The sequence below is a fragment of the Camelus bactrianus genome, chromosome 30, assembly GCF_048773025.1.
Source record: "Camelus bactrianus isolate YW-2024 breed Bactrian camel chromosome 30, ASM4877302v1, whole genome shotgun sequence".
Taxonomy (NCBI): Eukaryota; Metazoa; Chordata; class Mammalia; order Artiodactyla; family Camelidae; genus Camelus; species Camelus bactrianus.
Window position 1 is genome coordinate 11,146,710 of NC_133568.1, and position 27,919 is coordinate 11,174,628.

A 27,919-nucleotide genomic window follows, 5' to 3' on the forward strand; every position below is an offset into this window, starting at 1 on the left:
ATCCACTTCTGGGTATATGCCCAAAAGAACTGAAAGCAAGGCCATGAACAGATACTGGTACACCTATGTTTATAGCAGCATAAATTCACAATAGCCAAGAGGTGCCTCAAACCAAATGTCCATCGATGGATGAAAGAAAAACCAAAATGGGCTATATACATATAATGGAATATTATTCAGCCTTCAAAAAGAAAATTCTGAGACATGCTGCAATATGGATGAATCTTGAGACCACGATGCTAAGTGAAATAAGCCAGGCACAAAAGGACAAATTCTGTATGATTTCCCTTATATGAGGTAACTATTGAAATCAAATCCATAGAGACAAAGTAGAATGGTAGCTGCCAGGGGCTGCAGGGAGCGAGGAATGGGGAGCTGTTGTTTAATGGGTACAGAGCTTCAGTTCTGCAGGCTTAAAAGAGGGATGGTGGTGACGATTGCACAACTTTGTGAATGTATTTAATGCCACTGAACTATACACTTCAAAACAGTATGTTACATTTTCTGTTATGTATATTTTACCTCAATTAAAAATTTTTTTTAAATACAAGAAATGACAGGAAAGGATTAGCTGAAGTTAAGGCAGAATTTATTCTATTTCCTAGCAATCATATTTTTTAAGGCAAAAGTGGTGGTTATTTGGCAAGGATACAATTCTTTTTAAGGCCTTCTATAGCTGGGTTTTAGTTCAGACGTACATCATATTTGGTGCAAATTTGAGAGAATTTATTCTGACATGGGCTCTTGTTCATGATAAATGGATCTTTGCCCCACTACTCCCTGATCAAACGCCATCACGCTCAGTGCAGGGCATGGCCAGTTGCGCATTAGCCAGTTCACATGAGCCTGGGCCATGGAGGCTCCCTGCTCTCCTAGGCTGTGCTCTGGATGATGACCGCGATTCCCTGGCCCCCTCCAATGCAGGCCGATCCTACAGCGTATCTTCCACCCCGACGCCTAAGAGAGAGAGCAGTGGCTGAAATCTACTTCAATAAAGACTGCACAGAATTAATGACATTATTAATTAACTAGAACGTATAATGATCACATTTGCATGATTCATTCTCGTTCAGCTCACCAGCTGAATCTCTTCTCCAATCCTCAATACTGGGGAAAAGAAGAGAAAGAATTTAGAAAGCTGAATATTTTTATTAAAAAAAAAAAAAAAAGGTAGCTACACAGAAGAGAGGGGGCTGAAACAAATATAAAAGCTTAGTTTGCTGTGAGAAAGGAGTGAGGAGAGGAGGAAATTGGGGTGAGCCGGAAGTTGAAGAAGGGGGAGTAATATTCAGCCCTTTTGATTTACTGGCTCTAGATTTTTATAGCATCTTAGAATAAATGTAATTTACTGAGGTTTGTCCGTATAAATGGTCAGATGGTTTAGAAACATTTCATGTCCCTTTCATAAAAATTAGACTCCTTTAAAGTAACATCTGTTTTCATTCTTCAGTTCTGATACAATGACCTTGAGAAAACCATCTAGGAATTACTTTTGTGCATGTCAGTCACTCATTTCAACCCAATCATCAAGTGAAATAGGAATCCCATTTACCTTAGCCTCACAGGAAGCCAGCATGATTTTCTGGCCTGATGTATTTGGTTTTGTTTGCAATTTTCCTACTGACAGAGCAAAATAGTCCAAAAGACACAGTACAGAAGGAACAGCTCTTCTATTAAACTGAAAAGTATCAAACACACAGAAGGCTCCCTCCTGGAATCCAGGAAACGGTGAAGGAAAAACTTAGCTACTACCCAAATTGTCAGCTGTTTCGTGTTTTTCTGCAAAAGATGGTAAATCTGAAATGCAACAATCTCTAGCAAGTACCTTAATTCATGAACCAGGTGTGTGGTAATTCTTGCTCCAGATCCTCCCAATGGGTGACCCAAAGCAATGGCTCCTCCATTCACATTGGTTTTACTTGGGTCAAGATCCAAACTCTTCTCAACTGCCAAGTACTGGGGAGCAAAAGCTTCATTCACCTTTAAAACAATCACAACACTGATAAAAATCCTTATTCACAAAATGATTTTTAACTGAGAATTGTCCAGTCTTATCAATGGCTAAATTTCCTGGGTTTTTTCCTATTTAAACTAGCTTGCAATGTTATTTTATCATCATTCTTTGTAAAGATAATAGGTTTGAAAATGGATATATTCACTAAATGATACTGTAGGCCTAATTCATCCCTTCGGAAAAACAAATCCTCAGTGATACTATGAACAGATACTGGACTCGAGGCAGTGGGATACTGTAGAAAGCTCACAGGGTCTGGAGCCAGATGCATAGTTCAGATCTGGGCTGTATGCACATTCATTAAACTCTCTTGGCATTCAAGTTTCTTCAGTGGTAAAATGTGACTGTAGTAACATCTTAAGAGTTATTGTTGAGGTTAAATGAAACCATGGGTATTAAGTGTTTAGTGTAGTACCTGACAGAAGCAAGTATTCAGTAAATGGTTGCTGTTATTAGTACTGCTTCGCAGTACTACCAGCCATACTTCCAAGAAGAAACTGATAGACAACAAAGAATAAACCTTCAGAGCTGGATTCGTAAGAGGAACGGTTACTGTGTTGAAATGTGGCCAGAACTAAAAAGTGTCATATTGTTGTATTATACTTAACAAGGCTGGCTGTGACCTTATTTCATGTTAATAATGCTGTATTTTCATATGACCTTAGCTAGGAAATTTTTACAGACAAGAAAACTGACTTTAAGAAAGCCAGCTTTTCCAGGGTTGGGATAAAGATCCAGCCTGTGTTCTTTCCTACTGTGTTTTGTGCTCTCCCAGGATGGTGCTTTATTTGTCCTTGGAGCCAGTGTTATTTTCCCATTTTATATGGTCATGCTTAAGGAGGTCCTAAAAGACCTAGAATATGTTGTGAAACTAGGCTTTTGAACCTAGGAAAGACGACTGCATGATCCTTCAAAGTCCCAGAGACGATCACGGAGGTGCTGAGAGCTGTATCCTGGAGTATTTATACATCGATACATGACTATGAACAGCTCTGCAGAGCTGCCGTATTTCAAGAGTTTTAAGTGTGAAATCTAAAGTTGGAAATTTAGTGGACCTATTTGCTGATAGAAACATGGTAATTAAGTAGCCCCCTTCGAAGCTCTGAGCTGTGATCGCCTGAGAATGGAAGAAGAGATTTAAGGGTAACCATTTGTCTGAAACCACCATTTCCTGGGTGAGAGATTACCACAGAGGATGTCACACAAGTGCCTAGAGTGAAAAGGCCCCTTCTCCATCAATTTAAATAGATTTCCTTTGTTATATTAGTTACTTCCCAGTGTCAAGCAGCGTGTACTTAATTACCTAAAATTTTCAAATACTCTCCAAAGGTAGAATATAATAATCCATCTTTAAGCGTTTTCTTAACCCTTTCTTTTAATTGTACTAAATATTTAAGATGTCTTTGTTCTAAATGAACACTAAAGAAGTCACTCTACCAATAAACTGAAGTTTCCAGTGCTAAAAATTAAGAGTGGTGCATCCCAAATCAAGACACAACTATGGTGTAAAAGCCAAAGGTTAAGTTTGGTGGGGAGGGTGCTCAACTTGGCAGGAAGTGCAAGAACGTTTTAGATTTGGGATCAGATTATTGGTTTTCTATTAGGTCATTTTTTTTAACTTTAATTTTTTCACTTTAATCCATAAAATAGGATTCAAGTTTCTTCTCCCTCACCTTATGTAACATCCAACCCAATTCAATAGGCACATTTATAGTCTAAAATGTAATAGAATCTTATAAGGTCATAAAAAGTTTCCAGGAATTTATACTTTAGTAGAAGAAATCAGGCTGTTTTAAATTATTCAAATATAAATAAAGCATTTTAATCAGGTAGGGCTTGATTACATACCAGCACAAGGCATGTAATGAAAGTAATACTTATTTAGATGCACATCACTTGGAAAGTTTAATAGTACTAAAACAAAAAGAACTATAAAACACCAAACTAAAGCCATTTATGTTACAGAAGTTGGTGGTTTATTCATGTTGTAGAAAAAGCAGGACACTTACTTCTACCAAATCCATGTCCTTAAGACTCAGTCCTGTTTTCTTCAGCGCCCCACTGATGGCAGGGACAGGGCCTGTATAGGAACAGAAGTCAGTTTCATCGTGAAGTGTCAAATTTCTCCTTCTTTACCAAACAGGTTAAGTAAGAAGGAAATAATGTGACAGTTAGTAGCTATAAATCTTGCCATGCTGATAGCTCACTATTAAAGGATGTGACAATAAAGAAAATGGGACCAAGGTGAAAAGCTGGTTATGCTGTCAGATTGTAGATGGGAGATTTACATGAAAAGTTCTGCCATAAATGACATTAAGAATTCAAATAACCAAAGGAGTCATTTCTGGGACTTTGCATAGATCATTCTTAATCCCAAATGGCAAGGCAGACTGAGTGCTCTCCTGGGATACACATCATATGCGTCCCCAGTATAGAAGTGACTGTGGCTACTTTCTGAGTTTTCAGGCCCATTTGAACAAAAGGCAAGAAATAGGGGCAGTCTCGCCATACAGGCAGAGCAAGACAGGAAGCTACCAGTCACTTCAGGGAAAGATACCTGAAGCAAGGAGACATTTATAGCTCAAATAAAAATAAAATACAACCCCTACTGAAGAAATGCAAATCCACCTAAAAAAACTTTTGAAACAAACTTTAGCTCCCAGATTTCTGATGGTCACCAGCGGCAGTTTGATACTGCTCTTAATTTTTAAGTAAATTATTTTTTCCCAAAAGGTAAAAATAATCCAGCTAGGGATGATTATCTACATCTCTATCTGTTCTCAGAGAATGAAATCACCATAAATGTCTAAAAAGAAAAGGATGTGGTATGTTCTGTTGGATTCAAGTAGTCAAATATTCTGTAACAAGTTTCACAAATATACCTCATGTAAAGTGGGAAATCAGTCTTTACAAGAAAAGCGTAACACAATCTAAATATAACGTAATTTATTTTGTTGCCTACTTAAAGTTCCTTGGACAACAGGCTGCTGATGGGTAGGGCTGTCTAGTTGATAACGCTTTTCAATTTAAAGCATTGGGCCTGTTCTGGCCACTGATTTAATACAGAATCTAATTCCAGATTCTTTCTGTATCTCTAAGGCATGAAAACGGGATGGACGGTCAGTAACAGAGCATCAGTTATCCAACATGGTCAGGGATGAAGCATCCTACAAGGGTGAAAGGTACACAGAACTAAAAGTGGAGAGTGTAAAACCATTGTACACACCTCCCTGTCCTCATGACCACAGTCAGCATGAGCGGATGTGCTCATGCTAACTTAGGACCCTTACAGTCATCTGTAACAACAGGCTCTGCCACCAGCTGACTTTTAAAGGGCCGGTCCCACATCACCCTGTGATTTGCTGGGACTCAGGGAGGTAGGGTATTCTTGTTGGGGACAGGACAGCTTATTTCTGGCACTGGCTCTTACCACTAATAGCTGTGTGACCTAGGTACCTTTTGGGGCCATAAGCTTCTCTTCAGAAGTGTTTTGAACTGGTTTTTGACCCATTTGTTTTTAGGTAGTGGAATCCTTTCCACAGATGAAGCCCAATAATAGATGAAGCTAGTGATGCCCCAGCTGGAGAGGCTCAAAGTGCCACTGACCCCCCCACCTCTGCCGCCCTGGGGGGCCCCAGGGGCACCATCTCCCCGTAACTGTGTCCTTCCTTGGAGCCATGACTGCTCTTTTCAAGTGCTGGCTCTCCCCCTTTTTCTGGGTCTGCAGCTACTCTGGAGGGCGAAGCATTGCTATATGTTTGATAACTGCATTAACTGGGAAACGGTTATTCTCAGAAACTGGATTGACAAATCAGTTCCCACTGGATGCTCAATAATCTATTCTCCTGTGTTTATTCATCTAGTGCACTTCGCACAGTCACCTTGTTCAATCCCATACTACAACTGACAGATGAGCAGTCTAGGTGAGGGGGACATCTGGCACTGTGGGGCATCTAACATACACAGCTCCGTTCGAACCCCGAGGGAAAAGAGAAACTCCTTCCACAATGGCATTTATTGTACTATAGGGCAAACATCCGGGCCTGGGAATAGAAGGAAGGGAAACGCTTCCTTGCTCGTGGACTATGTTAATGTATCAGAGCCTCTTAAATGAAGTGAAACTGAAAACTATAAAATAATTACTTATCTATATCAGATAAATACAGTTGATCATCAAAACCATCAAGAAAAAATATTGCTAGGCTCTACCCTGGACCTTCTGAAACAAAATTTTGGTGGGGAGGATGTTAACAGGTGGATTTTGATTATCATTTGGGGTTGGGAATCACTGCCCTAGATACCAAAATGATAAATGCCAAGCAATAGACAGATGTTTAACTTTTCAAGCTACTTTCCACTTTTAAGACAAAAGTATACTTTGCTGATAGTGGGTTGCTAACAGCTAGTTAAGTTTTTAAGACTACAATATAGAAAACAATTGACTTTTAACAGATGCTAACATAGCTTGCAGTTTGGGCTGACATAATCTGCAATGCAGTGAAAGACGACAAGCTTACTTTCTTAGGAAGTCTGTAGAGAGATAAATCTCTGAAGGACATGGTAGCAAACGTGGTTGGGTATTAACTTAGTCTCAAATCAGCATAAGTGCTATTATTTGAGTAGGACCTGCAGGATTACACTAAAGGATTTCTGAGAAGGCAGTTCAGCAATAGGTGATCCTCCTCCTTCCATGGAACCTACTTCACACGCCAATTTTAGTCAAAAAAGGCCTGAGCAAACAGGAAAGTCTCTGGACCTAACAGGAATCTGAATCTATAAACTAGGGCAGAATTTTTCTTGGGGTGTGAAGGTACAGGTGGGATACATCAAAGCCTTTGGGTACCAATTTTATTTTTGTAAGTAAGGCATGTAACTGGTTCTCTGTTTCCCCAAAGAATGATAACAGAAACTATTCAAATCAGCACCATCTGCAGTTCCTGAGTGTATCCAGCAGAAAGTCTTGTTTTCCTTCCAATTCATATTTTTTGAGCCAAGACTGTACATGTTTGGAGGGAGTTCCAAATTTTCTCTTGCCAGTACTTTGCTGATTGGGCTGCATTTCTTATAATTCCTCATTTTCCTTTTAAGCCTCAGCTGAGTCAGGTGCATATTTCTTTGACATCTTGAGACAACACAGTGAAAAGAGCAGTGGAATTAGACCTGGATTCCCATCCCTGCTCCATCACTTACTGGTTTGGAACTTTGTAAGACAACCTTCCTAAGCCTCAATTTTCTCATTCACAAGGAAGTCTCACTAGAGTTGTGGGAAGATTAAATGAGATACATTAATGACCATGTATAAAATACCCACTGGGGTGTGTATCTTCTATATTTCAATGAGTTCTCCCACCTCACATTTTCTTTTATCTTGTTAGCACCTTGTAATTCTCTGTTTACTGTGTGATAATTTTATGTGTCTGAAGTGGACAGCAGGACACAATTGCTGCCCACAAGGAGTTCAAGTGCTCTTGGTCTTCCTACTGTGCCTGGCACAGTTCTTCATAAAGATGAGTTGTTTAAATTACCAATCTCCTTTTCTCCACCAGTGACCTCGATTTGACTACTGTTTCAGGAATCCAAACACCAAAGAAGACTTCTCTCCAGAAATATAACAGAATCAGTTTGTTTCACTACAAACTTACCAATACCCATGATAGTGGGATCACATCCAGACACAAAATAGCCCACGATTCTTGCCAGTGGTGTGAAGTTATGTTTTTTAACAGCATCTTCACTAGCTATGATGACAGCTCCAGCACCATCAGAAATCCCCTTGGAAACAAAAACAGATGATTAACTAGAGGGTAAAAGAATCTAGTCATTAAGGTTTGGACTAATGGAGTAGCATCAGGAATATGGCCATACGTACGAAGCAGTGCCATAACCTGGGACAAACCAAGCAGTACTCATGGTCCACTTGGAGATTAAAGAGAGTGTTTTAGGCACTAAATACGACCGCACAGAGGGGAAAAAAGGAAAAAAATGTCAAGGAAAAACATATCCATGTGTGAGTAGAGGTAAGAAATCTGATGAGCTGTATACATGAGGAAGGAAAAAAAGTATAAAAACTGACATAATCAGGTAGATTTCTTTCTAACATTCTGAAAAGACTAGGAAATTGGAGGAGTATTAGATGGACCCTTGGCTAAAATATTTTGTGTTGGACTATGAAAACCCAAATTAATAGAAAATGAACACTACCCGCTTAAGCTAAATAACTAAAGACCAGCACGAACAGGATCTAAAAGACGCTGCGCGATTATTTTGCATTGAACACATCAGATGGCGTTCAAGCTAATCCAGGGTGCTACCCACCGATGCGTTCCCTGCCGTAACAGTTCCTTCTTTCTTGAACACTGGAGGAAGTTTATTTAACTGCTCCAGGGTGCTTTGGGGCCGGGGATGTTCATCCACTTGCATTGTCTGTTTTCCTTTCTTAGTCTTCGCCTCAATTGGTGCCATCTCATTATGAAAGTAGCCAGCATCATTAGCTGAAATAGTAGAAAGACTATCGTAAGAATGGGGAGGAAAACGAATAGAAACTAGAAAAACAAAATCAAACATATCCTTCAATTTAATTTCTGCTCTACCCTTTCCTCACAGTCTTCTTTAATCTAAGCCTCTATTACTCACATAATTACCCTGCCTACTGGAGGATTTAATATATTTTCATCCATGCAGATGCATTCTGTACCTTTTAAAAAATTACAATTTTGACTTTTTTTTAACTTCAGTTTTTTTTTTTTACAAGGTACTGCTAGACCATCATTATTCATTAGCTACAGATGTAATGGCATTGAATGGATTTAATGCCCTTTTTAAACTTCTCTGGGTGAGGTGAGTATTAAAAAGTTACCAGACAACAATAACGTATACTTACAATTCTATTAAGAGGATAGGTCTCCCATTAAGTGTTCCAACCACACTAGGAAAAAAGTTACCAAGTTTTCTGTGTCACCAACTAGTCTATGACTGAAACTCAATGACAGGTAACCTGAAGAAATTACATGACGCAGTTCTATGTAAAACGCTTACCTACTTCCACCTCCACTGCCTGAAGTGACTTACAATCTAAAGCTTCAGAAATAGGGTAAGTTGGGAATAACAGCCCCTTAATTTTGATACCACCTTGCGGGAGGCTAACACTTCCCCTTATTTGGTTCTCACTATAATTCTGTTAGGAAAAAAGGGAAGGCAAAATTTTTAGATCTCTGTTTTAATCTATTTTAATCTCAGTGAATAAGAATTGCTCGAGGTCAATCTGTATGTGGCAAAACTACAGACTGAAATGACCTCTAGACCAATACTCTTTCACTTTAAATGTGTAACTGAAAACAGGATGAGCTGGATTAGCACCATTCCACTTAGCCCCCTGAAATGTTAAGATGAACTTTATTCTCACTGTTCTGAGTATTTAATAGTCCTAAGTAAGAGTTCCTGCTCACTTATAATAGTTAAGTTTTAAAACCCTTTTCAGAAGACTAGAAAGTTTCTTCAACTCACCATCCTGATAAAAGCACGACTGCCCTCTTGCTCATTTTGGACGGGTTCAACAGCAGTGTGCTGTGTGACATTGCCCCAGAGCAAGGGCCCTGGACTAGTCTGGAGTCTTTGAGACAGGCACAGTGATTCTCAATTGGGAGTGGGAGAGAGAAATCAGAAAAGGATACCCAGCGGGTCTTCCCCAATCATATTGTCCCCTTCTTTTGACTGTGACTTGTCTCACGGGGAAGGACATGCTCCCTGATGGGGAGTGTATCATAGCCCTCAGAGTGTCTACTGACAACAGGCTAGTTTGGGGCAAAATTCAAGTGTCCAGCTAGGGCCAGTTAATCATACTACTATTTAAGTAGAATTAACATTTTAAAAATTTTTATAAACTTTATTTTTTAAGAGCAGTTTTAGTTTCACAGCAAAACTGAGCAGCAAGTACAAAGCTCCCATAATTCCCTACCCCAACACACTCTCAATCATTCCCACAATTGACATCCTGCACCAGAGTGGTACATTCCTTACAGCTGATAAACCTAGGCTGACACCTCATTGTATTAACATGTTTTAAAAGAGAAATACCCAGTTAATTTGTAATCATTAATATCTGATCATTAAAAACAAAGGAATGGTGAACAATGGATTTTTCAAAATATGTAATTCTAAACTAGTATGATCGTTAAAATCTGAAATGATAAAAATCTTTCCTGTAGTTTTCTTTCTATACATATTTATAATATCCAGTTTCACTGACCAGCTTTCCACCTCTGCTGGGACTGCAGGGCGTATTTGTCACAGTCTTCTCTGCTTATTTTATGTTTTACAGCAAGATTCTCTGCAGTAATTGCCATCGGGGTTTGGATATGCTGATCTGTTAATGACATCCACAAAGAGTCTTCCAGCTATTAAAAGACATTAATAAAGTGATTTGTAAAGCATATCTTTTGAAAGTAATATGCTACTATTTCTTAACATTTAAATAATTAATGGTTCCAATCAAAAAGTAAAATTGGATTTTCTGATAAGCGTTTTCTAATACTACAATTTATATTCGGTTCTGAGACATTTTTGAAAAAACATCCAACAATATAACAAAATGCGCACATTCTCCTCTCTAAATGTAGGGCTCTAAAGAGAGCCAACAGTGCTAAATGTGCAGGGTTAAGAACGCAGGGAGCCATCCTACAATCAAACTTAAACCCTCGAGGTTCCATTTTGTATGAAATCTCACGCTGAGTCCTCAGGCACTGTTTCCCTGCAGCCACCTTTGTAAGGCAGTTACAAGCTCCGTAGGAAAGAGTACAGCTGTGCCCTTTTTCCATCTGATGCCTTCAGTGGTAGGAACAGTTGGCTCTATTAGTTACTAAGAGGTTGAAAAGAGCCTTACTCCCTAAGTAACAGTATTTGTTATCCAATAAGTCTCTGATAAGTGCGCCCTATCTATTTCTTCTAGACTGCCCGGTCACCTTTTGAGTCACTAACTTGTCTTCCCAAAGGTCTTCTCAAATGTATATCATAAATACTATCTCATATTTCTAAGTCGTATTCCTTTCAACTTTCACAAAGGCCAGATGAGAAACTGGGTGAACAGGATAAATCAATCATTACAACTGGTAAATCCTAAGAATATAAAACGTCATTAGCCCTTTCACGTGGGAAGGATGGCATAGTATCCTTTATCAGAACTATCACTCTCAGGCAGTTCTCAAAGGATCATCTTTTATCTAACTGACTTGGGGCACTATAATCTATATTCAAAGAGAATGTTTCCTTGGTAAACAAGAAATCTATTCAATGGAGAGTGCTCCAGAAATGAAACTTCAATACATCAAGGTAAAGATTAATTATTTGATTTACCAATTATTCAGTAGGGAGGTTCATTCAACATTTACCTATCTTTTAATTTTATTTATTTATTTATTTATTTTTAATTGAAGTACTGTCAGTTACAGTGTGTCAATTTCTGGTGTATGGCACAATGTCCCAGTCATGCATATACATACATATATTCGCTTTCATATTCTTTTTCATTAAAGTTTATTACAAGATATTGAACGTAGTTCTCTGTGCTATACAGCAGAAACTTTTTAAAATCTATTTTTGTGTATAGTGGCTAACATTTGTAAATCTGAAACTCCAAATCTATTCCTTCCCAGCCCCTTTCCTCAGTAACCATAAGATTGTTTACTATGTCTGCAAGTCTGTTTCTGTTTTGTAGATGAGTTCATAATGTCCTTTTTATTTCTTTTTTTAGATTCCACATATAAGTGATATCATATGCAATTTTTTTTCTCTTTCTGGCTGACTTCACTTAGAATGAGTCTCTAGGTCCATCCATGCTGCTGCAAATGGCATTGTTTTATTCTTTTTTATGGCTGAGTAGTATTTCATTGTATAAATATACCACAGCTTCTTTATCTAGTGATCTGTTGATAGATATTTAGGTTGTTTCCATGTCTTGGCTACTGTATGTAGTGCTGCTATGAACATTGTGGTGTATGTATCTTTTTGCATTAAAGTTCCCTCCAGATATATGCCCAGAAGTGGGACTGCTGGATCATATGGTAAGTCTGTTTTTAGTTTTTTGAGAACTCCCCATACTGTTTTCCATAATGGCTGCACCAACTATATTCCCCACAGCAGTGTAGGAGGGTTCCCTTTTCTCCACACCCTCTCCAGCATTTATCGTTGTGGACTTTTGAATGATGGCCACTCTGACTGGTGTTAGGTGATACCTCCTTGTAGTTTTGATTTGCATTTCTCTGATAATTAGTGATACTGAGCATTTTTTCATGTGGCTATTGGCCATTCGTATGTCTTCATGGGAAACTTGCTTGTTTAGGTCTTCTGCTCACTTTTGGATTGGGTTGTTTGTTTTTCTCTTATTAAGTTGTATCATGGAAAACAGTGTGGAGATTCCTCAAAAGACTAGGAATAGACTTACCATATGACCCAGGAATCCCACTCCTGGGCTTGTATCCAGAAGGAAATCTACTTCAGGATGACACCTGCACCCCAGTGTTCATAGCAGCACTATTTACAATAGCCAAAACATGGAAACAGCCTAAATGTCCATCAACAGGTGACTGGATAAAGAAGATGTGGTATATTTATACAATGGAATACTACTCAGCCATAAAAACCGACAACATAATGCCATTTGCAGCAACATGGATGCTCCTGGAGAATGTCATTCTAAGTGAAGTAAGCCAGAAAGAGAAAGAAAAATACCATATGAGATCGCTCATATGTGGAATCTAAAAAACAAAAACAAAAACAAACAAACAAACAAAAACAAAGCATAAATAAAGGACAGAAATAGACTCACAGACAGAGAATACAGACTTGTGGTTACCAGGGGGGTGGAGGGTGGGAAGGGATAGACTGGGATTTCAAAATTGTAGAATAGACTACACTGTGTAGCACAGGGAATTATACACAAAATGTTATGATAACTCACAGAGAAGAAAATGTGACAATGAGCGTGTATATGTCCATGAATAACTGAAAAATTGTGCTGAACACTGGAATTTGACACAACATTGTAAAATGATTATAAATCAATAAAAAATGTTAAAAAAAAAAAGTTATATCAGCTGTTTACAGACTCTGGAAATTAAGCCTTTGTCAGTCACATCATTTGCAAATATTTTCTCCCATCCCATAGGTTGTTGTTTCGTTTTGCTTATGATTTCCTTTGCTGTGCAAAAGGTTATTAGGTCCCGTTTGTTTATTTTTGCTCTTATTTCTATTGCCTGGGCAGACTGCCCTAGCAGAACATTGCTAAGATTTATGTCAGAGAATGTTTTGCCTATGTTTTCTTCTAGGAGATTTATCATGTTTTGTCTTATATTTAAGTCTGTAAGCCATTTTGAGTTTATTTTTGTGTATGGAGTTAGAGAGTGTTCTACATGCTGCTATCCAGTTTTCCCAACACCACTTGCTGAAGAGACTGTCTTTTCTTCATTGTATATTTTTGCCTCCTTTGTCGAAGACTAATTGACCTTAGGTCTGTGGGTTTATTTCTGGACTCTGTATTCTGTTCCATTGATCTATATATCTGTTTTTATGCTGATAACACACTGTTTTGATTACTGTAGCTGTGTAGTATTATCTGAAGTCTGGGAAGGTTATTCCTCCAGCTTTGTTCTTTTTCTTCAATATTGCTTTGGCAATTGTGGGTCTTCTGTGATTCCATATAAATTTTAGGATTGTTTGTTCTAGTTCTGTGAAAAATGTCATGGGTAATTTGATAGGGATCCCATTAAATCTGTAGATTGCCTTGGACAGTTATGGCCATTTTAACAATATTGATTCTTCTAATCCAAGAGAATGGGATATTTTCCATTTCTTTAAGTCATCTTTAATTTCCTTAATCAATGTTTTGTAGTTCTCCATGTATAAGTCTTTCACCTCCTTGGTCAGATTTATTCCTAAGTATTTTATTGTTTTGGATGTGATTTTAAAAGAGATTGTTTCTTTAACTTTCTTTTCCTGCTAATTCATTGTAAGTGTAAAGAAATGTAACTGATTTGTATATGTTAATCTTGTATCCTGCTACCTTGCTGAATTCTTTTATCAGTTCTAGTAGTTCTTGTGTGGAGAACTTTCTATATATAGTATCACGTCATCCGCATAACCTTTACCTATCTTTTTAATCCATTCCTTCTCCTCCTCCATCTTCCCAGGTGTTAATTCCACTATCAGAGGTGTCCTGAGATAAAAGTCTAATTTTATGTGAGTTAAAATGTTAAAATTAACAACTATGAAATAGTTTACAAATTTCAAATCACTCATTATTTTGTTAATCTCGTGGTTTAAAATTTTTTCTCTCCCCTAAAATGGTGTTATTTAAATTATTAGTATAATAGCATGAGAAATAATTTTTTTTTAATGTTAATGGTTCCAGAGGGAGAGGGTATAGCTTAGTGGTAGAGTGCGTGCCTAGCATGCACAGGGTCCTGAGTTCAATCCCCAGCACCTCCACTAGAAAAAATTTAAAAAACAAACAAACAAAAAACCTCTCCCCTCAAAACAAACAGACAAACAAATATGTTTATGGTTCCAACCTTGACATCTGATCCAAACTTGGTTCCAAAACGAATATTTCTGACAAAGAAGGGAGCCTGGCTCATGCTTTCGGTTCCTCCACACAAGACAACTTCAGCATCTTTAACACAAATGTCCTATTTAAAAACAAATAAATAACAACAAAACCCTTTTACTGTGACAGAAGTATGTATTAAAAAGTATGTATTAAGCAGTAAACCAATAGTAAATCTAATAAGTAACTTATCCTCATTTACCATAAAAATTTTCAAATTACAGTGTCTCAAAGGGAAATATTTTTAAAATAATCACAAAGCAAATGCTAAGATATCCCATTGCCAAGACACAAGGGGGAAAAAGGTGAACAGAAAGACTTCAGTCACTTGTGCAGAAGTAACAAATCCTACCTATATCTTGACAAGGAATGGTAATTCTTAACTCAATACAAACCTTGAAAATTAGCAGAGATACTAATGTATGGCATAAATGTGAAGATTGCCAGCTGAGAATAAAGAATAAGTCCTTTAAAAAGGGAAAAGTAAAATTTACCCTATTAATGGATGAATCTGAAGGAGACCACAGATGTATAACTAGGTTAACCTAGGGAACTCAGGAAAAGGAACTTATTTCATTCTTCCAACTTTTTCTACTATTTGCATTTCTCAGAAAAACAGCAAATAACGACTGAGCCTGATGTTTAAAATGATCACTAGGAAAATCAGAGTCAATACCTAAGATATATTATTAAAGAAATAAATTCATGTGCAAGTAATTTATTCATTACAATAGGCCTTGTCTTTTACTTTGTCATAACATGAAGACTTTGACAAACTGGATTTCACTGTATCCCTTTTCCCTCTGCTCAAGGGAACAAACGTATTTGCCCAGCTATCCTCTGAAGAGATCATACTTCTACCAACAGTATCATTCAGTTCCTTTGTAATAAAATATGTTTCTTATCAGCCCCTAAATTCTCCCTTTCTCACCTTATAGCCTTCAGGGTTTCAAACTGCCTTTCTGGGAACTCTTGCACACGTGGGTTCAAATTCTGCCTCTACAACTTAGTAACCTTAATGCCTTTAATAATCAGTTTACTTGCCTGTAAATGGGAATAATAATAGTTCTTGCCTCACGGTCCAGTTGTGTAGATTAAGTGAGATAGATCATGGATGTAAATCTAGCAGTGTCCCACAAGTAGGAAGCCCTCAGTAAAAATGACAGTCATGACTAGCTTTAAAAAAAAAACTGTGATAAAATACACACAATATAAAATTTACCATTTTAACCAATTTTAAGTGTACAGGTCATTAAGAACATTCACACTGTTACACCCAACTGCCATCCATCTCCAGAAGTCTTTTCAACGTCCAAACTGAAAGCCCGTAAACCCAATAAACACTAACTTTCCATTCTCTCCTCCCTCTGAGCCCCAGCAACTCCTATTCTCCTTCCTGCCTCTATGGATCTGACCACTCTAGGGACCTCATATAAGTGGAATCATACAGTATTTGTCCTTTTGTGGTAGGCTTATTCTATTTAGCATAATGTCTTCAGAGTCCATTACTAGCTCTTAAGAACTGTTTTCTTTCTATGAATATTCTTTCAAGAAAAACCAAATACTGACCTCTCCTAATAAGTACTATGGAATAAAAACCTACAGTGTTATATTGAAGTAGGCACTTCCCCTAGTAACTATTAATATGTTCAGAGAATTAAAATATTGTCCGTACCTGGCATCCACTAACAATGGACTGAAAACCAGAGCCACAGAGCCTGTTAACAGTGAGAGCTGGCACCTCTTTGGCCATTCCCACACGCAAACCAACATGTCTTGCCAAGTATATAGCATCTGGAGAACTCTGGAATAGAAGGGGGAAGAAAGAATTTCCTGTTTAAATCTTGGAATTAAGGAGAAGGACAAAATATATTAAAATGTTCACAATTTTTCAAAAATTACACACTGTATGGCTCTAAGGTAAGACACAATGCATGTAGGTTCAACATAGTTTATCTAATGTGTTAATGATCGGAATAAAACCTGTAATTTGGTCGACTGGTTTTTAAACATACTAAGTATGAGAAATCCTTCTATTAAATCCTCTGTAGAAAACAGGAACTTATAACAATTAGAGCTGTTTGAGAATGGAATAGGTTATCTGAAAGTAGTATGTTCTTTAACAGAGGAGGTATTCAAGGATGTGGTTCTCAGCCTTGGCTGCACACTGGAATAACTGGAGAGGCTTTATTAACATACTGATGCTCAAGCTTCTAGCCAAACCGATTAAACCAGAAAGGCTGGAGGTGGGCCACAGGCATCAGTAGTTACTTTTAGTAGCACCCAGGTGACAGTAACATGAAACCATGGCTGAGACCAGCTGACCTAGGAAGGGGAGCGATGAATAATGGTCAGGAGGATAAGAGGTGGGACTAGACCACTGCTTCCCAAACTTTAAAATGCACTCTGGGGCCTCTTGTTAAAATGTAGGTTCTCAATCAGCAGGTCTAGTACTGCCTGAGATTGTGCATCACTAACCACTGCCCTGGGAGGCCAGTGTTGCTGGTCCAAGGACCATACTTTGAGTAGGAAGGGATGCAATGACTTTTTTTTTCTTTTGGACAATAATAACAACCATTTTTATTGCAGAGACAGCTAAAGCACATTTGACAAAATGTAAAGAATTGGTCCATCAAAGTAACTTAAGAGTGTTCATTGTCCTATTTTAACTTTTGACTAGGTTTGAACTCTCTCAAAATAAAATTCAACACATTCAGCACATCTATAGGTTAGGGGTTTTGAATGAAGATGGAAGCTCAGTATAACGACAATTAGTCCATTGACTGAATGTTTCATTTGTTGATTGGGATGAAATAATCTTACTTTATAAATTAATGTCATGAAAGATTGTTGCTCTACAGATACTCTTTTGCTAGAGTTTTCTTCTCTTAGAATACTCTCTAATTTACCTGATTGGTAAAACAGGTGTTTTATAAAATCAAGCAGTAATCCAAGGTAATGGAAAAAATATTAGGCTACGATTTAGGATATTTGAATTAGAATCTAGACTCTGTCATTCATTAGCAGTGTGAGCTTTGGTTTATCTAAAGATCTCCATCTCAGCTGACTTCTTTACAGAAATGGAAAAACAAACAAAAACAAACAAAAAGAAATGGAAAAACAGATTTGAAAATTCATATTGAATTGCAGGAGACCCAGAAGAGCCAAAACAATTCTGAAAAAGAACAACTAACCAGGAGGACTCACATTTCTTGGTTTCAAAACTTACTGTGAAGCAATGATAATCAAGACAGTGTGGAACTGACATAAAAGGACAGACATACAGATCAATGGAATAGAACTGGGAGTCCAAAAAGAAAACCATGCATCTGTGGTCAACTGATTTTCAGTTAACAGTGCCAAGACCATTCAATGGGAAAAAGAACAGTCTTTTCAACAAATGGTGCTAGAACAACTGTGTAGCCAGTCACATGCAAGAGAATGAAGTTGGGACCTGTACCTCAAAACAGATACAAAAATTAAATCAAAATAAATCAAAGATATAAATGTAAGAGCTAAAACTATAAAACTTAGAAGAAAATACAGGGATAAATCTTCATGACCTTAGATTCGGAAATGGATTCTTAGATAATGACAGCAAAAGCATGAGCAACAACAACTGAAATTGGGCTTCATCAAAATTTAAAATTTTCACACTCCAAAGGACACTACTAAGAAACGAAAAGATAAAGAAGAACAGAAAAAAAATTTGCAAATCATATATCTGATAAGGGACTTGTATCAGAATATATAAAGAATTCTTATGACTTAATAATAAAAAGATAAATAGCCCAATTAAAAAATGAGAAAAGGGTATGAATTAGACATTCCTCCAAGGAAGATACAGAAATGGCAAGAGCACAGGAAATGATGTTCAACATCATCAGTCAGCAGGGAAAGGCAAATTAAAACCACAATGAGACATTACGTCACAACCACTAGGATGGCTGTAATAAAAAGATAGACAATACAAGTGTTGACAAGGATGTGGAGAAACTGGAATCCTCATATATTGTAGGTTAAAAAAAAAAAGTTTCAGCAGCTTTGGAAAACAGTCTGACTGTTCCTGAAGCAATTAAATGTAGAGGTACCATATAGCCTAGCAATTCCACTCGTAGGTACATACCCAAGAGAAATAAAAACCTAGGTCCATACAAAAACTTGTACATGATGTTCAAAACAGCATCACTCACAGGGGACAAGTGTGCACCTCTTTCCAAGCCTTATTCCAGCTCTAAGAGCTGAGAGTGCTCCATGGAGCAGTGGCAGTAGCTTCAGGTCTTCCCCACCTGCCTCACCCAGTCTGGAACCACCTTACGAGCCAGGAGGATGGTGATTAGGGCACCAGTACTCTCAATGGCAAAGCCTCCTTCCCACCAATGAGAGCTGGGAGGAATAAGAGAGACCCCATCTCTTGGCCACACTCAAAGTGTGTATGAATATAATAAATAATGAATATTCAGCTTTCTGTTACCTGCAAATGAATGATCTATTTTGTACACCATACATAGCAAGGTAGAGGGTAAAGGAGCTTCTTGTTTCTTATAACAAACATCGATAATTGCTGTGTGTTACAAATTATGGGGGAGGTGTTGCATTGGCTTGGGTTTGCTACCCTCCTTAGGTGGCACCAGAGAGAATCAATTAACTTCAAATAACTCAAGAAACTTAATCTGCTACTTAAAAAGCAATAAAATATATTCCAAGTCCCAGATATATCTCAGTCATATATATAGTTTCCAAATACATGCTCTTTTGAATTATATATGCCATTGCTTCTGAAGTCAGAGGACTGCTCACATTATAAATACCTTTAACTGTCATTGACTAGTACACCATTATGACATGTCAAAGGAATTATTTTTAGAAACGGATAAAAGAAAACAACAGGTGTGAATACCTCCCTTGTGCTGTACTAACCTGTATTACATTGCCTACAATGACACTGTCAACAGTTTCAGGGGGGACTTTGCCAGCAGACAAGGCAGCCCTAGCAGCAAATTCAGCCAAGTCAGTAGCTGTGAAGTCTTTCAGAAGACCTCCGTAAGCTCCAAAGGGTGTCCGCTTAGCAGCAACGATGAACACACCTATTGCGATGAGGAGATTTACAAGCAAGTACAGGTTAGTCAGTGCTCCTAACATGTTTTAAATAATTTCACTGTGAATCTTATTGTAAAGTACAATTAGATACCAGAAAATCTTTGTCACATAATAATACACAGAATGGGTAGCACTCATAGAAGCAGTTTGAAGAGCTGTCATGTTGATCAACACCGACGTGCTGGCCCCAGGAACCGCACTGCATGGCATGATGTAAATCCATTTTGGTTAGACAACATTCTTGTCCTCTGATGGTTTACAATGCTAGAAATATTTGTTTAAAACTGAAATGCTTCTATTTGCTGGAGGATGTTGCCTAGTCATAGAATCAAAGAATCTCCCAACTAGAAGGTCCCTTAAGGCTGGTCGAGGCCAACCACTCACTCTGTAAGAACTTCCTCTAGAATATTCCTGACAAGAGTTCCTTTCTAACCTCTGCTAGCAAACTTCCAGTAAGGAGGCATACTCCATTGTGTGAAGCAGTGTGCACATGAACCGATAATGCAAACTAATGACTTTTTTCTCATACTGAGCTGGCTCGGCTTACCAAGTCTTCCATCTACCAGTTCTAGTCTTCAATCCTAATGTGTCCCAAAAGTCAGATTATATAGTTCCTAGAATATAGCTGCTTTGAATTTGAATTATATACACCATTGCTCCTGGAGTCATTGGATGACTCAAATGACAAATGTCAAACTTGACATTGAACTTGAACTATTATCTTGTACTGTTACCTTTTACTCTTAAAATGGGCAAAACAGATCACCTTTATCATGGGCAGCCCCTCCAGTATCTGGAGCCAGCTAACCTGTAAAATTCCCCAGACCTAATAACTCTTTCCCCAGTATATAACAAGCATTCTCTCAACAGTTCTCTACTTAACATTAATTCTGGTTGTTTTCCTCTGAAGACACTCTAGTTTGCTAATATCCTCTTATAATGTGTCAGTGAGAATATAAAAGTTTCCTACACGTGACCTAACCACAAAGGATACAGGGGAATTCTCTTTACACCTATTAATGCAAACAAAGCCTATAAATTTGCAGTGTAACTATTAGCTCAGTTGGTGTCCTTGTGCAGTAATGAACCTACAATGACTGTGATATGAGTGGCACCCACTAGAGTTAACAAAGTGCAAAGCCTGCATGGTGGTAAGCAACACTGATTACAGCAGTTCATCACTACTGTAGTAGGCACCTTCTAAGTACTAGACACTTCATCACTTCTCATATAATATCTCATCTTCCCAACAACTCTGCAAGATAAAAGTTACAGTTAACATAGGGGGTACTTTCTGTATGATGGACTTGATGCTCAATGCTTTGCATACACTAATTCTCCCAAAGAGAATCCGAGCACACATTTCCACAGATTGCCAAGAAACTATGGGACTTTTAACATTGGTTTGTGCCCAGATATTAACCTATAATTGAGACCATCAAACATTATACTACTATTTGTATCTAAGTACAATTCTCCTGTTTATGTTAGTGATCTCTATGGAACAAATTAAACCTACCCTAAAAAAAAAAAAAAAAATTCAGTTTCTTTCATTCCTACTTTGAGAAATTTAGTCTTAAAAAATGTTAGGAGCAACACATACAACGGTAATTTAAAACAGATCCAATCAGTTCTTTATAGTTATAATATTCAGATACATACAAAAGGCCATAAACATTAGTTCAGTGGGTTGCAAATGTTTTCCTCCAATAGATGGGTCACTCTGCTACTCTGCCTTCCCGAATCTTTGCAAATGTCCTCTAATCCTCCTTGCTTAATAGTCTCTGTCTATTTTTATATTGGTGTTTATTTCATTTTTTCTTTCCCCTTTGCATGCCTTCTTTCTAATTTTGTTACAGTCCTGCTTCTGGTCATAGCTTACTATGCTCCTATTTGACCAATGGCAACATGTAAGAATGACCTCCTCAAGGCCTCAGAGAATGAACAGAAGCAGGGAGATATAGAGGAGATATGGGAAAGGAAATAGCACAGGGTGAGTGTCCAAGTTATTTACAGCCTCTAACTTGAAGGCCAACAGCCCACACTGAATAGAATGGCTAGATTTCAGAAACTCACAATCTTGCTGGCTTGAAGAATCAGGGAACTGAGTTCAAGGCAACCACAGCCACTGGAAAGTGACAGAGAATCTGCAAGAAAAAGCACCACGGTGTGGAGCCCAAACATCTGGCTGAACCCTTAATCATGCACCTTTGGGGTCAACTACAAGCACCTCAGCTAAAGGGAACGGAATTAAACTTAAGTATGAGCTGCTGCCCTCTATAGGGGAGACAGTTTGCAGTTTGATTTCAGCCAAATTAACTGCCTGCAAAAATAGTTAACAATCAATAAGTTAATACTTTGTGGAAAGTACCAGAATCCAGTCTCTATGATGCTTCACCTGCACTATCCACATATGAAGAAGCAAAAAATATAGGCATATCTCAGAAATATTGTGGGTTTGGTTGCAGACCACTGCAATAAAATAAGTCATACAAATTTTCTGGTTTCCCAATGCATATAAAAGTTATGTTTATACTGTGGTCTACTGAGTGTGCAATAATATTATGTCTAAAAAATGAACATACTTTAATTTAAAAATACTTTATGGTTAAAAAATACTATCACCTGAGCCTTCAGTGAATCATAATTTTTTTTGCTGATAGACGGTTTAAAACACTGTGAGAATTATCAAAATGTAATCCAGAGTCGCAAAGTGAGCAAATGCTTTTGAAAAAATGACACCAATAAATGTGCTCAACTGCAGGGTTGCCACAAACCTTCAATTTGTAAAAAACTGTCTGCGAAGCACCAAAACATGAGGTATGCCTGTGTGACTCATTCTTAAGATGAAAGGCAATAGATACGAACCCCAAGTGACCCAGATGTTAGAACTGGCAGACAAGGATTTCAAAGCAGCTATGAGTCATAACTATGCTCAAGGATATATAGAAAAATATGCTCATAATAAAGGATCAGACATCACCACCAAGAAATAGAAGCTTAAAAAAAAGGGAAGTTCTAAAACTGAAAAATATCTGAAGTGAAATATACGCTAAATGCATATGATAGCAGAATGGAAATGAAAGGTGTAAGATTCAGTGACTTTGACATAGATTAACAGACATTACCCAATCTAAAGAACAGAGAGAAAACATGGGGAAAACAAAACAAAAAACATGGGTAGAACCTCAAAGTCTGATAAAGGAACAAAGACAGTTTAGTGCAGAAAGGACAATCTTTTCAACAAATGGTGCTGGGACAACTGGATCACTACATGCAAAAATAACAAAAAAAACTGCAAAAAACTGGACAGACCTTATACCTTTCATAAAAATTAGCTCAAATTGGATCATAGACTTAAATATAAAATGCAAAACTATAAAACTAGAACATACCAAAGGAGAAAATCTAGGTGACCTCTGGCTTGGTGGTAACTTTTTAGATACAACACCAAAAGCACAACATGAAAGAAAAATTGAGGCCTTATTAAAACTGAAAACTTCTCTTCAAAAGACACTATTAAAAGAACAAAAAGACAAACCACAGGCTGGGAAAAAATATTTGTGAAATACTAAAATACAAAGAACTTTTTAAACTCAATAAGAAAACAAACAACTGAGTTAAAAAATGAATAAAAAATCTGAACAGACATCTCACCAAAAATGATACACAAATTGCAAATGAAAAGATGCTTGACATCATATGTCATTATGTAACTGCAAATTAAAACAATGAAATGCCACCTCACACCTATTAGAATGGCTAAAGCCCAAACACTGGTAACACCAAATGCTGGTGGATGTGGAGCAACAGAAACTCATCCCCTGCTTCTGGGAATGCAAAATGGTATAGGCACTTTGGAAGAGTGTGGCAGTTTCTTCCAAAACTAAACATATTCTACCCATGTGATCCAGTAACCACCCTCCTCTGTATTTCCCCAAATGAGTTGAAAACTTATGTCCACACAAAAACCTGCACACAAATGTGTATAGCAGCTTTATTCTTAATGGCCAAAACCTGGAAGCAGCCAATATGTCCTTCACTAGGTGAATGGATGAACTGTGGTACATCCACACAATGGAGTATTATTCAGCACTAAAAAGAAATGAGCTATCAGGTCATGAAGAGACATGAAGAAAACTTAAATGCATGTTCCCAGTGAAAGAAGCCAATCTGAAAAGGCTACACACTGTATGATTCTAACTGTATGACATCTAGAAAAGGCAAAATAATGGAGGCAGTAAAAAGATCAGTGGTTGCCAGGGGTTGGGGTGGTGGGGAAGGAGAAACGAATAGGCAGAGCACAGGGGAATTTCAGGCAGTGAAACTACGCTTTGCAATACTACAGTGGTAGGTCCATGTTATTCATTGTCAAAACCTATCAACACAAAGCGTGAACTGTAATGTAAAGCTACGGACTTTAGTTAAAAATAACATATCAGTACTGGCTCATCAATTGTTAACAAATGTACCACATAATGCAAGGTATTAATAATGAGAAAATGAGGTGAGGTAAGGAAGTATATGAAATGTTCTTTCTGTTCAATTTTCTATAAACCTAAAACACAGATTTACAGATTTGAGCTCTGTAAACCCAAAACAGAATAAATGCAAAATATACACACACTCTCACTCACCTTGGCACATCACTATCAAACTTCTCAAAACTAAAGATAAAATGAAAATCTCAAAAGCTAGAAAAAAAAGGACACATGGCATAAGTGGAAATGATTCGAATGAACACCAACTTCTCAGAAACAATGAAGGCTGATTTCATTTGCTTCTCCAGAAATTTCCTTTCATGAGTTTCTTCCTGGTACTTCACAGTCTAAGTAAGCATTTTTGTGTGGAAAGTGCTAACAGTGAAACGTGAGAGAACTACAAAAGTGTGTGTGTGAAAATGAAAGCAAAACCAATAAGGTCCCTCTCACAGCATGTCTGCTTGCCCAGTGCTCCCAGACTGTGAAAGCTCAGGATGAGCGAGGCTAACACTGAGTGAATGCAATTATTTTAAATGGGGGAAATGCTATTAAGTGTATTTTTAAAAATAACCTGGGACGTGCAGTTACGAAGTCCAGACAATTTAAAGGATTTTTTCTTGTAATTTCATAAAGTGGCATTTCAAACATGGCAATAATTATTCGATCTGATGTAAATTTTATATGTATGGTAAAAGGTTTAAAACTCAACAGTCGTTAACACCAAACTGAAATGATGCGTCTTTTAAAAAGCTCTGAAAATTCAGAAGCTAGATGTCTAAAAACTGAAACAGAGTGAAAAGACAAATCCAGAGCACAGTGTTGCAGAAATGCAAGGGCCAGGCAAGGTGACATGTGACCACAGAGGAAAAATAATACTGGAAGAGAAACGAATTCTGCTTTCCCTTCTGGCACATTTTTAGGTTAAGTATTTACTCACTTGAACTAGAGCAGTTGCAGACAGCAACCAAGGCAAAGTAAGGAAAACTGCTACTTTTGTATCTACTTCCCTTTCAGGATTAATTTGGCAGCACCCTCTCCCCTTACCTGACTTGAAAGGATACACAGATACACAAATGTTCCCAGCAAAGCTAAGGAGCAGTGAAGAGAACTAACACTTGTTGGTTGGAACCCTCCTACCAAGCACTGGGATGGGTGCTAATAAGACACTGGGGGATTGGTTCTTCTTGAAGTCAGAAATATGATAAATTAATGACAATCTTCACCAGAGTCAATTATGCTCCCAATTAAATGTGTCCTTTTCCCTACAATCTTACCCAGGAGTCCTGCAAGCACCTGGTATGCTACATGAGAGAGGTGTGTATCTGCAACGTATTCTAGCTAACAGTAACAATCAAGACTAACTACCATTATAGACAAGCCATTTTATCTTTCTGGACGTGACTGTCCTCATCTATAAAACAGGGAAATGGATAAGTCACTAGCTCTAACACCATAGTAAAAGGTCTCCCAAATTTATAAATTTTGTGCAGGTGTTGATGTACTTTCTTTTCCCTTACTGGATTCAGTTTTCATCAAATTTTCTAAGCGGTCTGTATCAAAAGAAAGTGGTAAGAACCACTGATAAAATACTAAACAGAGAAAGCAATAAAAAATATTGTATCTTTTTCAAGAAGATAGCTCATTACAAAGCAGCTTTTAAATGATTTGGGTTTTCTGAATAATGCATCTAAAAAATTAATATGCTGCTTTATTAGAGTTGGAAAGAGCAGTGACAAATCCAATTGTAGGAAACTGGATATAGTACAGTCTCAGAGTATCTGTTTTTCACTTGAACTGTTCACATGTCACTTTGGCTCTTCTGAGCTCCTGACTCCCCTAACCAACTGCCTACCTGACATCTCCACTTTGAGCACCTCAATCTTCTTTTCCAAACTGGTTCTTTCCCCAGTCTTCCTCACTCTATAAGTAGTACCACCAGGAACACAATTCCTCAAACCAGAAACCTGAAGTCGTCGTCTTTTTTTTTTTTTATTGAAGTATAGTTAGTTTACAGTGTTGTCAATTTCTGGTGTACAGCATACTGTTTCAGTCATACGTAAACATAAATATATTTGTTTTCGTCTTCTTTTTCATTATAGGTTACTACAAGGTATTGAATATAGTTCCCAGTGCTATATAGAAGAAACTTGTTGTATATCTATTTTATATATAGTAGTTAGTATCTGCAAATCTCAAACTTCCAATTTATCCCTTCCGACTCCCTTCCCTCCTGGTAACCATAAGTTTTTTTCCCATGTCTGTGAGTCTGTTTCTGTTTTGCAAATAAGTTCATTTGTCTTGTCTTTTTTTTGGTTTGTTTTTAGATTTCATGTATGAGTGATATATGGCATTTTTCTTTCTCTTTCTGGCCTCACTTAGAATGATGATCTCCAGGTCCATCCATGCAAATGGCATTATTTTATTCCTGAAGATATTCTTGACATTTTCTTCTCATTGACCTACCACATGCAACCTATCCCCAAGTTCTGTCAAATTCATTCTCAAATCATCCTTTCCCCCCTTTCCCCAACTCCACTGCCCCCAACTCGAGTCAAAACCATGATATGATGTTGCCTGAGCCTTTCCCAGAGATCCTTAAATGGTCTTAAATTCTCCTCCTTGCTATGCAGGAAGCCTGACAGCCCTGTGGAAATCGAGGCGGACTGAAAACCAGATCCTGTCATTCTACTTCAAGGTAGGAGAATGCTTTCTTCTGAATTTAGAATAAAACCCCACCTCCTTCACAGAGCCCACAGAGCCCACAGTGCCCGGGACCACCAGAATGTTGGTTCTTAGATCCTGCGAAGTGTTTTCCTGCCCCAGGGCCTTTGATACAGTGTTCCATCTGAAGGTTCTTCAAAGGACACATTTTTTATGAGCTTTCTTAAGCTTTAAGGATGTGAGAGTTTACTTCACATCCTTAAAAGTAAAATTCCATTGGCTGTGACCATTTGTTATGAAAAGGCAGTTTACATAGTTTTTTAAAAAGTTAATAACCGTATTTATGTACGCAGTGACCACTTTTCTGGAGTCACTCGAAGGAGAGAAAGGGAGAGGGATTAAGGCAGTTCTCCAATAGAACGCCACCAGGGATTTCGGGGAGGGGCGGGTCCCTCGGGCACAAATTCCCTGGCGACCCCAAGAGAACATCCACTCTTCCCCCCAAGCCCTGCTCACCCCGTGACCAAGTCTGAGGGCCCGGGCTCCTCTGTGAGCACCCCTCCGCCCTAGGCCGCCTAGTGCTTATGGCGCCGCCCCAGTCTTCCCCTAAGCCGAATTCGAACCGGGGGGGTCACTACAGCGCGAAGAGGGGGAGTGACCCTCAAGGTCAGAAGCAAGCAAACCTAGTCTCAGCTCTCAATAGGAAGCTGCAGCGAAATCACTGTCGCCAGCGCCGTGTTTTCCCTTGAACCCAAACAATACTTTCGGGTCAGGTTTTTGTCAAGTCCCCTTTACTGCAGAGGAGACCCCCTGACTCCCACAAGGGGCGAGAGAGGCGGGGGCACGGCGCTCACCTCGGAGCAAGGACATGGCGGCGGCGCGGGTGGCAGCGCGAAGGGCAGCGCGGGGATCCTCCTCGGCGACTCAACATGCCGCCCGTCCCAAGCCCGGCTTTAAGAGCGCGGGGCGGCGCCAGCGCGGGCACGCCCCCTCCCTTTCACCTACTCCGGGTGGGCTCGCGCCGGTTCCCTTTGGCCACCACGCATCCCTCTCCGCGCCATCCGGGGG

At 38.4% G+C, this 27,919-nt stretch overlaps 1 protein-coding gene and 1 long non-coding RNA gene across 2 annotated transcripts in view; one reads left to right on the forward strand and one right to left on the reverse strand.

Moving 5' to 3' along the window:
• The window catches only part of LOC123618653 (uncharacterized), a 129,958-nt gene that overhangs the window by 77,044 nt on the left and 24,995 nt on the right, over positions 1–27,919 (forward strand). The window contains exon 2 of the long non-coding RNA XR_012503301.1: positions 26,821–26,885. This is a non-coding gene — a long non-coding RNA (uncharacterized LOC123618653). The remainder of the gene's footprint in view (positions 1–26,820; positions 26,886–27,919) is intronic.
• ACAA2 (acetyl-CoA acyltransferase 2) lies at positions 573–27,905 on the reverse strand. Its single transcript, XM_010961384.3, has 10 exons — positions 27,706–27,905; positions 19,530–19,696; positions 16,285–16,413; positions 14,575–14,691; positions 10,260–10,407; positions 8,330–8,505; positions 7,657–7,786; positions 4,024–4,094; positions 1,826–1,980; positions 573–957 (listed from the first exon to the last, which is right to left on the reverse strand). Exons 1-10 carry the CDS (start codon positions 27,719–27,721, stop codon positions 873–875), a joined length of 1,194 nt encoding a protein of 397 aa, XP_010959686.1. The 5' UTR covers positions 27,722–27,905; the 3' UTR covers positions 573–872.